The sequence below is a fragment of the Taurulus bubalis genome (genome assembly GCF_910589615.1).
Source record: "Taurulus bubalis genome assembly, chromosome: 17".
Taxonomy (NCBI): Eukaryota; Metazoa; Chordata; class Actinopteri; order Perciformes; family Cottidae; genus Taurulus; species Taurulus bubalis.
The window spans coordinates 1,435,001-1,447,617 of NC_136605.1; the positions used below are offsets into that span (position 1 = coordinate 1,435,001).

At 48.2% G+C, this 12,617-nt stretch overlaps 1 protein-coding gene across 1 annotated transcript in view; it reads left to right on the forward strand.

Annotated features, from left to right (window-relative positions):
• The window catches only part of scaf1 (SR-related CTD-associated factor 1), a 10,307-nt gene extending 1,596 nt beyond the window's left edge, over positions 1–8,711 (forward strand). The window contains exons 2-6 of the mRNA XM_079232552.1: positions 638–4,059; positions 4,780–4,862; positions 5,269–5,547; positions 7,875–8,003; positions 8,080–8,711. Coding sequence (XP_079088678.1) covers positions 717–4,059; positions 4,780–4,862; positions 5,269–5,547; positions 7,875–8,003; positions 8,080–8,229 — 3,984 coding nt within the window. The 5' untranslated portion in view covers positions 638–716 and the 3' untranslated portion in view covers positions 8,230–8,711. The remainder of the gene's footprint in view (positions 1–637; positions 4,060–4,779; positions 4,863–5,268; positions 5,548–7,874; positions 8,004–8,079) is intronic.
• Positions 8,712–12,617: the final 3,906 nt, after the last annotated feature.

The following is a 12,617-nucleotide window of genomic DNA, read 5'->3' on the forward strand; positions in this document are numbered from 1 at the left end:
AGTTAGGTGTTCTTTGACAGGGCAAATCTGATAGGCACAAAAAAACGGGGCAACTATAACTTTATATTATTATAATATCACTTGGTGATCCTTGATCTTGTTTTTTGGGCCGATACTAATTGCTGATTTATGTTTGATTATAGCGACTGGTCGAAAGGCTCCAGACTATTTATTTTGCTATTATATTTTCTTCATAGAGCACACACTTAAAATGATTAGGAAATTAAAGATTGTATTTTTATTAATTAAAACAAATCATGTTATTAGTAGTTTTAATGTATTATTAGCTGCTTAGAGTTGGAGTAAACGTTTCTCATTTTAAGAGATTACATGTGAACACATCATAATGTAGCCGATCAGAACCCTGGTTCTCCTGTTGATTTAAACACAGATTTGTTTACAAAGTCACATGATCAGGGACTAGAAACCCATAAGGGAGGGCCTGACCCCATGTTCTACTCAATATTGGTTGATAACGATTGTTAGTAAAACTTTACTTTGACGGCAATCCAAATTAAGCAGCTACATCCCAGCAAAAATATTCTCTTAAAGTGACCACAAGCTACTTTTGTACTCTGACCATTTCCAGTAGATTTTCATGGTACAATAAAGACTGCATGTGTCCTTTTTCTTCTAGGTTTATTCCTGGATCTTTCTCCAGCGGGGCCACCGTCCTCCAGGACCCAGGTCTTCTGCTCCTCTAGGGTTCCTGGCCCATGGACTTGACTCCAGCGTCAGGCTTCAAACGGAGGCCTGCTGCCTCCTCGTCCCCAAGTGGCCTTAGAGAGACCGCCAGGAGTCCTCGCCCCGGCTCGCCCTCTTTGTCTCCGTCATCGCCATCCTCCGATCCGTCTTCGCCGCTGTCTACGTCCTCCTCGGCTGATCAGAACCATGTGAAGGGTCGGACCCAGGGGTCAGAGGTGGCCCGGGTGTCGTCCACGTCTCTTTCCACGCTCGCACCCAACGCCGCCTCCTCGAAGCTCTTCCCTCACAAGGCAGGGCAGCCACGTGGCGATTGTGAAGGAGGGAAAAGGGAGATGTATGACCCGTTCCATCCAACGGAGGGAGTGAAGGAGGAGGACGGGGAGAAGTATGACCCCTTTGACCCCACCGGCTCCCCAGCATCTGATGAGGGGGAGGATGAGACTGGTAGAGCGAGGGGGGTGAAGAGAAAGGCCGAGAGAGGAGATGATGATGATGATGATAAGGAGAAGGAGGAAGAACCTCCAGATTCCACTGACGCCTTGACTGACCTGTCCACCCAGCTCCCTCTGAGACGCAGAGTGGAATGCAGCTCCGCCAGAGCCAGGGAGCCGAGGGGCGACTCAGACCACTCGGAGATAGAGGAGGGGGAGATAGTTGGGGCCGCTGACAAGAGGCCAGCTGCAGAAGTCCTCCCCGTCGGTTCCCCCAGCGTCTCCTTCTTCGGCTCGAAGCCAGAGCGCATCCTGCGGGTGCTGGACGGCAACGGCTTCGTGTCCGTGCGCACGGAGAGCACCTGGGAGGCGGACGGGGAGGCTGGGGATGAGCCTGTGGTAGGAGTGGAGGATCTGAGAAGGAAGTTGGTCAGCAGGCGGAAGGAAAGATATCTCTCCTTTCCTGCTTCCTCTCCCCTCTCTCCTCAGCCACCGCCTTCCTCCCATCCTCCAGCTTCTGCACCCTCCTCCCCTCTCACCACTGCGGTAGAACAAGGCGCCAAGAACCGCAGCAAGTCGTCCAAGAGCGCCAAGGACTCCGACCGAAAGAAAAGCAAGGACAAGAAGGCCGGGGAGAAGGAGGAGAAGAGAAAAAAGAGTAAGAAGGACAAAGAGGGAGGTCGGGAGAGGAGCAAAGAAAAGGAGCGAGGGCACAAGGCCGGGAAGGAAGTGAAGGGAAGGAGGAGCAGCAGGAGTAGCAGCCGGAAGAGGAAGAAAAGACAGCACAGCAGCCCAGAGGCCTCGAGGTCCTGCAACTCTTCTGGAAAAGGGAGCCACACTAGACAGCCCTTTTCAAGCCTATCTGAAGAAAGACCCAAAGAGAAGGAACGGGAGAAAGCCCGAAACAGAGAGAGCGACAGAGGAAGAGAGAGAGACAGGGGCCGAGAGCAAAACCGGACAAGTAGTCATAGACGAGATGAGAGAGATCGAGACTCCAGCTCCAGGAAGGAGGAAAGGAAGGGAAGGCAGCATTCAAGCAGCCGAGAGCGCGGCGTTTCCAAGAAGGCCAAAAGAAGCCGGGACCAGAGGGAGGGCGACCGGGACGGGCAGCGCGAGAGGGAGCGGCGCCGGGACGGCCGTCCTGTCGTCCCGCCGTCCATCCAAGACCTCAATGGGTCGGACCTGTTTGCCATCAAGAGGACCATCACGGTCACCACCACCACGACCACCACCACCGTACCTGGCTCCCCGAGGCTCACGCCCACCTCGCCCGGCCGGCCCACGCAGGACTCTGACCAGCCGCACAAGAGGAAAAAGAAGAGGAAATGGCACTCGGCCGGAGAGACGGACGACCGGGGAAGTTGTCACAGCCGATCGCAGTCGATCTCACCGCCAAGGTATCACGGTTACGAGTCGGACCACTATTCAGACAAGCTGGTGATTGACGTGTTGTCTTTGGATGGGGAGGCTCTAGACTCGGACTACCCGTCCCTGGAGGATACACCTCCTGCTGCCCTGCCTCCAGAACCACCAGCCCCCAGCCCCAAAACTAAAACTACCCCCAAGACGGGAAGGCATCATCCGAAAAAGAAATCTCACGCGGTAAAGAAAATTGACCAATCCTCCTCCTCCTCCTCTTCCTCTAAAGGCAAATGTCTCTCCTCGCTGACGGTCACCTCCGGCTCTGCCGCCGCCTCATCGGGCCTCCCCTCAGCTAAGCGAGCCAGGAAGATGGGGAAGGACAAAAGCCGGGACAAAGGAAGCAGAAAGGATCCGGGTCACTCTGGCAAGTCCAAGAAAGAGAGCGGCGGCAGTCGGAAAGGCAAGCTTCAGTCCAAAGTGTCGGTGCTGGTGCGTGAGGGCGTGAGCAGCACCACAGGGACTTCAGTTGGCTCTGGGAAGCTGGGTATGGACTTGTTGGGGCCGGGTGGCACAGGGGGCGGGGCGGGGGGCTCTGTGGTGGGCGGCTCAATCGCAGTGGTCTTCTGCCGGGACAATGAGAGCCGGTCTCCGTTCCTCAAGCCCTGCTCTGAGCCCCTGTCTCTGGGCAACCGCAGCAAAGATCTGTCCGGTATGGGGAAGCGGAGCGGCCTGGTCGCGACCCCGTCCTCCCTGACCAGTCCTGCGGGACTGAAACCCAAGAAAACCAAACCCAGCTCCATCACATCCACCTCCTCCTCCGCCTCCTCCCCCTCGTCCTCTCTGGCCACCAAGCGCCGCCGCCGCCTGGCCAAGAAGACCAGAGAGAAGGCCGGCGCTGCCGGGCTGACGGCCGGAGACGACGGCCCAACTAAGGGCCCGTCTGAGGGCTGGGGGCCCGCCTCCTTGGAGGGCCAGTCAGCCATCGGAGACGGGGGCAAGTCCGTCAGTCCGCACACTAGCCAAGCTGGCCCTGTGCCCTGTTGTTCCTCCTCTTCCTCATCTTCCTCCTCCACCAGCGTGCTCCCCCCCTCCTCATCGCCCCCCCACACGCCTCCCCCCTCCACGGCTCCCTTGCGAGACACCAGGGAGTCTTCGCCAGACTCTCAGACGGTGGACAGCAGCTGTAAGACTCCAGAGCCGTCTTTCCTAGCGGAGGACTGTCCCACGCAGACCAGCCCGGCGCTCCCGGCCTCCAGCCCCTCCAGCCTGAGCGCCCCCCAGGGGGCGGGCCTCGGCGCCGCCTCGTCCACGCCCACGGCCAAGCCCCCTCCTCCAGACGACGCGCCCAAAGCCCTGGCCTCGCCTCCATGCTCGTCCTCTTCGGCGGGCTGTGGTTTCACTTCCCTGTCCCTGCCTCTGTCTTCGTCGGACCCCTCCTCGTCCTCTGTGTCCTCCTCGTCTGCCAGTAAGCCACCGCCGCCGCCTCCTCCTCCAGCGGCGCCCGGCCTCCCTTGGGGTCTGCAGCCCGGGGTGGACTGCACCACGGGAGGAGTCCTAGCGCGTGAGTACCCTCCATGTTGTTACCAAACATTCACATCTTGAAGTCACTAAGCCGGGGAGTTTGTTTCACGGGCTTTGTCCCCAGTGTTGAAAATGTGAGATAACATGACAGCAAAGCTACCACCTTAAACACAACGTTCTCTATTTGCTGGGTCGTTGTCCACATGAAGCCAGTGGAAAAGAGGGTTTCCTACACAGATTATCATGAAGTCATATTTCATTGTAAAGCTTTAACTATAATTGTTCTAGCAGTCACATGTTTGTGACACTGAGGAAAACAGAATCTAACATTTGACCTCTAACACTGTAATCTCTGGAAATGCCTTTGTAACTAACTTCATATGGATCTGATGTGCTTATCCGCATAAAGAGCACAAACAGAGTTTTAAAATGATATTACATGAATAACGTGTTATCAGAACAGACTTGACTCTGATCCCATGTGCAGGATGTGTTGGGTTCTGTTACTTGATCAGTGGTGAATCACTTTCCTGAGGAATCAAGTCTCTTCCAGGTTCATCCAGTAGTTTGTCTTCCCATTCTTCTCTGGTCCCACCAGAGAGCTTTACAGTGATATGCCTTCATGGTTCTCTTTATATTGGCTTTTTGTGTGGATAGGCCCAGAGCGATGGATGACATGTATGCTATGTGCATTAATTCATGTGTGGTCACATGGATGTACATTTTTTACAAACATGTTGTTCATCATTCTCTCTTCCAGTGACCGCTCTGCTCTTCAAAATGGAGGAGGCCAACATCGCCAGCAGAGCGAAGGCACAGGAGTTCATTCAAGCAACCAGCCAGGTCAGAGCTGCACGCGCCTGGTTTTAGACATCATTCAGCAGAACGTTATGGGTTCTTACGCTCATGGAAAACCTAGACAAGTCAAATGGTTATTTCCAGGCCTGGAAAAGCCGTTGAAAAAAGTTAAATCCCCAAAGTTTAGTAAAAGTCATGTAAATGTGTTATATTCATGTGTTCGTCGTTCATTTATGCTGAGTTTGAAATAATTAATAAGGTTTACTGTATGCTATGTATTCTCATTGTTAGTTTAAATACTACATGTACTCACTTTTTACTGTTTATACCAGATTTCACTAAATGTTTGCTCATGGACATTTGGTGTAAAGTCATGGATCATTGGTCAACATGTCTGAGCCCTGGTGAACCCGTCTACAGCCTCTGACTGCCTTCACTTTGTCTCATGCAGATTCTCTCACAGGCCAATCAGAGCCAGTCCCAGCAGCTGGCTCCTCCCTCCTCCTCACAGGCCCCACCCCCTCCCTCTCTGCCTCCTCCCACTGGTCTGAGCCCCGCCCAGTTCCTCCTCCACAGCTCCCTTCCATTGGTCGGCTGCACCAAGACCCCTCCCTCTCTTCTGCACCCCTCCATGGGTGCTGGCTGGGCCCAGACCCCGCCCTCCATGGGAGGAGCCACTGGGAGCTGTGGGGACACTGGCTGGGACACCGACAGCAAAGACCCCGATAAGGTGAGTGTAGAGGACAGAAGAGGACCGCCTGCTCTCTGCTGGGCTTCTGGTCCACGTCTACACCATACTGCTGTCTGTCTGCAGCCTTCTCTCTGGTACTCTCTGGGATAACGTAGACATGTTCATACAGGTCCACACATTCATGTCAGAAGCTGAGACCATTGGTATATTAAAGTATTTTACTGATTTTAGCATTTAGATCAGAAGTAAAGTAAACATGGGACAAATACACTGGATATCATTATGGCTAGGTTTATAAAGCTAGTCTAAAGCTAACGTAAAGAAAACAAACGCACTGATATCATTATGGCTAGGTTAATAAAGCTAGTCTAAAGCTAAAGTAAACAAATACACTATCATTATGGCTAGGTTAATAAAGCTAGTCTAAAGCTAAAGTAAACAAATACACTATCATTATGGCTAGGTTAATAAAGCTAGTCTAAAGCTAAAGTAAACAAATACACTATCATTATGGCTAGGTTTATAAAGCTAGTCTAGTTTATAAAGCTAGTCTAACGCTAACGTAAAGTAACCACTGATTCACTTCTGCTTCTTCCTGCTCTGAACTAACCAGAGGTGTTGAATGAAGAGCTTACAGGGTTTAATTGTTTTTTATTTTCCTTTACATAATCATTCTTTTATTTATTTAGTTATTATGTATCTTGAAGGATAATATTATAATAGCTGACATGATGAATTGTTCATGATGTAACAATACAGTTCAAGTCAGTTTATTTTGTAGAGCCCAAAATCCCAAATGTTCCTCAGAGGGCTTCATGATCTGTATGCAGCACTAAGTCCAGAATTCTGTTTTTGGGAAGTTTTTTCCGATATGTCAGATCAGAAAAAACTCCCCAAAAAAACAGAATTCTGGACTTAGTGCAGCAGAAATGCACAGTGCTCTAAAGTAGTGAGCAGAGGACCTAGAAATAAAGACTGTTTTAATGGAGGCTTGTAGTCTGCTGCGTCTCTTGGTTTTCTTTTTATAATCTTATAAATAAGCACTTGAACCCTCTGATTATTTAACAAGTGTTCCTGATGTTGGGGCTCTAGGTGCTGAATCTACATTTTCTGATTTTACAACCTACTTCCTGTCCGAGTTCACAGTTCTGGTCTTTAGCGAGTCAGTATCGACTTCCTCGTTACACAGAATGGAATGTTTACTGAAATCGGTCAGAGCAAAAGATGTTTTATAAAATTAAAATATGAAGCTTCTCTGTGGCTGTTTTTTCAGAGGAAAGCATTTTCCACACGTGTTCAAGGACCGAGTTCAGCTTCTAGCTATGAACAACAGTGTAGTTTGACAATTTGTTTCTTTATCAGTTGGGAGGTTCAGAGCGTTACCTGTGTTTGTAAAGCACTATAAGAAAACTAGGGCTGCAAATAACGATTATTTTAATGATCGATTAATCGGTTGATTATTTTTTCGATGAATCGGATAAAAAAATGTTTTTATCAAAAAAGCGTTAATTTCCAACCCTTTATTCAAAAACAGAAGTGACAGTGCAAAACATCTTCAGAAAGCACCAACAGGTTGCTCCTTGAACATCCCTGAGCTGTTAATTAAAACAACAAAATGGACTCACACTAAAAACATACACATCTATGCTTTACATCTGCCAAATGTGAGCCCTTTTTACTGTAATTGATCCCTCCAGAGGCTGCATTTACATACCCTGCTTTATCAATATGTATGAAATACTGGACAGAGGGAAGCTGTACTGCTCCATATAGAGCGTCCTCTTCCTTAAACTCTTTCATTCTGGGTCTCTTATGACCACGACGTCACGTTGTTGGCTAAGCCCAGCTACGTGGTTTGCTTCATTCTACTTTGAGTAAAATAAAAAAAACCTGCAGCCAGATCCTCCGGTGAGCCGGTTTAACGTTAACGAGTGACTGGTGAACTGAACCAGACCGGGGGGTGACGGCATGTTTCACCACGTTACGTTTTTTTACAAGCAAGACTGAACTGTAACGGAACATAACGTAACTTTAACGACAATACACAACCCAAACACGTTAGCTAACGCGATAGCAAGCTGACTAGCTTCCATTAAAAACAAGTTTGAGGAACATGAAGACGCTGAATGGCCAAGACTCGACTTGTCAAAGATCTTCTATTTTTGAGAACATCACAACCTCAGCTTTTCTCGTGTCTCACTCTTTTTTTTCTTCTCCGTGACTTATTGCCCGGCGTAATAATCGCGCGACACAACGAATTGATAATGAAATTCGTTGCCAACACTTTTGATAATCGATTGTTATCGATTCGTTGTTGCAGCCCTAAAGAAAACATGTCTTATTATTCATGTACATTTCTCTCCCAGTACCTGAAGAAGCTGCACACACAGGAGCGGGCCGTGGAGGAGGTGAAGCTCGCCATCAAACCCTACTATCAGCGCAAAGACATCAACAAGGACGACTACAAGGACATCCTCAGGAAGGCGGTGCACAAGGTCAGCCAACCGCAGTCCTGCAGTAACTGTACGCGCATGTCTTTTGGATTGAAACTCATGAATCTCAATGTCTCAGATCTGCCACAGCCGCACGGGAGAGATTAACCCGGTGAAGGTCAGCAACCTGGTGAAGCTGTACGTCCAGAGGTACAAGTACTTCCGGAAACACGGCCGCAGAATGGACGAGGAGGAGAGGGACGACCGGGAGCTGCACTTCTCCGCCTGATGGGACTCTTTGCAAACGTCCTCCCACCGCCTTCTGCTCACGTCCTGAGCAATCCACTGATTGTTTTATCTTTTTATTGTCTTCATGTCCCACCTCCCTACGCTTACACTTCTGGAGGCCTCTCCATGGTCACTGTAAATATGTCTCATCTCACATGTATCATGTACACATGTCTAGGAAGTGGATTCAATCCACTTCCTGGACATGTGAGCTGTGCTCAACACAGTCCAGTACAATAAATACTGCCTTTAGATTCTGATGACTTCTCCATGGACTGATGCAGAGCCTGTCTTCAGTAGCACTGACTTACCTTCTTGCATCATAATACTGTGTCTCCCCATCACTACGCGTCTCAAAGTCCAAGCCGGGAGCCTCTTCCTCAGCAGAGGCGTGTGAGGACTCTGTTTGCTGTGCATGTGTTACCGAGCTGACTCTTTATACAATGACTTGCCCAACACAATATAAATGTTGCTTCAACTGTTTGCAATAGAATGACTGTACTCATTCAGAGCGAGAGAGAGCAGCACAAATAAGTACAGATACATTAAAAAAAACTATAAGGGCAATAAACTCAATTCTGGGCCCAGTGGTGCACACGGTACCATGACCAGTGGTGCTGGGTCAGTCTGGTGGTACAGGTTTACTCCTCTCCCCAGATGGAGTGTCTCTACTTCCACTGTCTTGAGTTTCATGCTGTGACGTTACTCATCCGGTTCACTAAACATTGTTCTCTACCTCCACCTGGTTCCTTGGGAGATTTATTGGAAGAATTAGACGTCTCCTATCAAACTTCCTCCTGGGAGACTTTAACATCCAGACAGAAGTCATGTGACCTCTTCCTGTCTTCCTTTCCTCTCTCTCAGTCCTTCCTCTCCTCTCAAATCTGGCAACCACCTGGACTATCTTCACCAGAAACTGCTCCACATCTAACCTCACTGTAACGCCACTTCCTGTCTCTGATCACTTCATCGCTGACTCTCTGGAACTGACAACCACACCAACAGACTCTGCACCTGTCCGTCCAACATTCACTCCCTAACTCTGAAGGAGGAAGAGTTAACTCTCCTGAAGAAACCCACTCAACCCGTCTGACGTCTACGAAGTCCATGCTGCAGACATCAGGAGAATACGTCTTCTTCTATGGGTCCATGCTACACAACATCCTGTAGGTCCATGCTTCACAACATCCTGTAGGTCCATGCTACACAACATCCTGTAGGTCCATGCTACACAACATCCTATAGGTCCATGCTACACAACATCCTGTAGGTCCATGCTACACAACATCCTATAGGTCCATGCTACACAACATCCTGTAGGTCCATGCTACACAACATCCTATAGGTCCATGCTACACAACATCCTGTAGGTCCATGCTACACAACATCCTGTAGGTCCATGCTACACAACATCCTGTAGGTCCATGCTATGCAACATCCTGTAGGTCCATGCTACACAACATCCTATAGGTCCATGCTACACAACATCCTGTAGGTCCATGCTACACAACATCCTGTAGGCCCATGCTACACAACATCCTGTAGGTCCATGCTACACTACATTACACATTGGTACTTGCGTACCTTGTTGGAACAGATCGGGTCCAGTCTACATCCTGGACATGGTCAAACCGAACACTAGTGATGGAGAGATGAAGCTTCCTGAAGCATTGAAGCTTTCCATCCAATTGGTTCGCTCATGAGCCGAAGCTTCATTGAGCTTCATTTGCTCTACTGCGCCACCAAGTGGACAATACATGTAAAACAGGCAAAGTGATCATAACGACACCATGGCTTTGGTGTGTGAAGCTTTAAATTGAATAAATTATGTTTGTGATGCCAATACATCAATTATTAACTTATTAATATTGTGTCTATCTTCATGATTTAATGGCGGGGTCAAAATCAAAACTCGAAACAAATTGAGAGGGTTGTGATGTGACTGTCGGTTAGTGGTTAGAATATCCGACTCTCAGTCAGAGGATCGGTGTTTCGAGCCTCGGCTCCGCTAGTTAGTTGGAATGCTTCCAGGGTCCAACTATTGTTATCGTCTTCTTTAATCAACTTCTATTTCTTCCGTACGTATTTTGCACCTCATCTCCTCCTTCATATATACAGCTACAGAAACCGTTCAAATATTAAAATATTCAGCTACTTAAGGAGATGACGGCTATGACTTTTCATATTTGGACACACACACACACACACACACACACACACACACACACACACACACACACACACACACACACAGAAAACAGGTGCTGTTGGTGGAGAGGAATGGAATTTGATCACTAGCATGAAGTTTGCTTTGCTCACTGACTGTGTGTCCATGTCCGCGTGTGTACGTGCGCACGTGAACGGCCGCGTGTGAACGGCCGCGCGCGTGCACGTGGTAATATAGGTCGCGCGCACTGTTGCGCGTGTGTGTGAACGTGAGCCTCAGTGGAGCTGTTGCTCCCACGTCTATTTAAACTCCAGAAAAATATCAAGGATATGAGTGCGATCGTCTCCTCCTCTCCTCTCTGTTGAATGGACTGTCATGGTGATCTGAGCATGTTTTTGCCTCCAAATATGATGGTTTTGTATACAATCTGCACACACATTGGAGTGTGTGACTTGGAGATATTCATGCAGATATTCAGTCAAAGGCATTGTAAAGCCTCCTGTCTGTCTGTCTGTCTTCCCTTTCAAAATAAAAGCCCCATGAATTAACTGTATCATAACATGAAGCTCAAATGAGGATTTTTGTATTAAATACTTAATGCGCAGACTAATACTTTGACTACTGCTGCTAATATTTGGACTATTACTACTACTGCTACTCCTGCTACTAATACTACTACTGCTATAACTATTACTACTACAGCTATTAATATGACTACTACTACTGCTACTGCTATTACTATGAATACTACTACTACTTCTACTCATACTACCGTTATTTCAACTACTACTATTACTGTAATTTCAAATACTCCTACAACTACTACTTCTACTCATACTACTGTTATTTATACTACTACTACTACTATAACTACTACTTATGCGACTACAACTACTGCTTTCACTCATGCTACTGTTATTTCTACTACTGCAACTACAACTACTACCTTTAATGTATCTCTTGGATTATTTAGATGTTGCAGTTTTGCTTCCAACTTTTCCATTACATTAAGGATGTTCAGCAGTTCAGTTCAACGCTTTTGGGCTTCAACACTTTTCAGCAGGTAGTTTATCTTTTCAGCTATTTTAAGCTATATTCAGCTATTTTCAGCTAAATTCAGCTGTATTCAGCTATGTTCAGCTATATTTAGCTATTTTCAGCTATATTCCGCTATCTTTTCAAATATTTAAGCTTTAAGCTTCAGCTTTTTGCATTCCAACGCATTTTCAGCAGGAAATGCAATTTCTAGTTCATGTTGATGTGTCCAATTTTTTAAGTAAAAATAGGTTTTTCCACAGTGCTGGGCTTTTTGAGACTATTTCGCCTGCTTTATAAAATACCCTTTCACAGGCACACATGAAGCTGGTACAGAGCGGAAGGGGGAAATTCATTGAGTTTCGCTGCCCCTTATATTTCAAATCGCACGGCAAACCCACGAACCATTCTCGCGAGGCTTCGAACGTCCCCACATACGTCATCGACACAAGCCTCGATACGCGCTTCACCAAAATCTACCTGAATTACTCGACACGCGCATCGAAGCCTCGACACGAAAGGACACATCACTACCGAACACCCCAACCCGTTCACTCCACTCGGCTTCTGCCAATCGGCTTATTAACATAATAACCACTTATTGTAAGTTTCAACTTAACTTAAACTCAAGTCTTGGACAAAAGCATCAGCTAAATGAAAAAGCCGGTGGGAGAGATGGTCCAGTATGCATGGTCTTGTCCTCCTTCCCTCCTGGGCGGGCAGTGGTCAGCACCGTCGCCTCACAGCAAGAAGGTCCCGTGTTGCCGTGGGTTCTCCAGGTTTAAAAACATGTACTGTGAATGGGTTATGGAAAATATGGGGATCATAAAATCTGATCACCTCATCGGTGGATCCGCTGTGGCTCACCCTGACCAGTCCTGCTCTCCAGATTGTCAAAACACACCTCCCTTACCAGCTTCGCCAACTCTGACGCCAGCAAAGCACAGAGCGGACCGGATGGTGGAGGAGCTGCAGGAGCCAGTTCATCCCTCCTCAGGGAGACCCCTGGGCTCTGCCCCGGGCTGGAGAGGCTGGGGTTGTGTCTGCATGAGTCCACCTGGATGATAACCGGGACATGCGGCCTCCTGTTCCTCTGCTAGTCCGCCACCAGTCTGGGTCTTGCTGACATTGGGCTTTAGGTTGCTGTTGCACCAATCATGCACCAATCATCTGTACTCCCTGTTGTC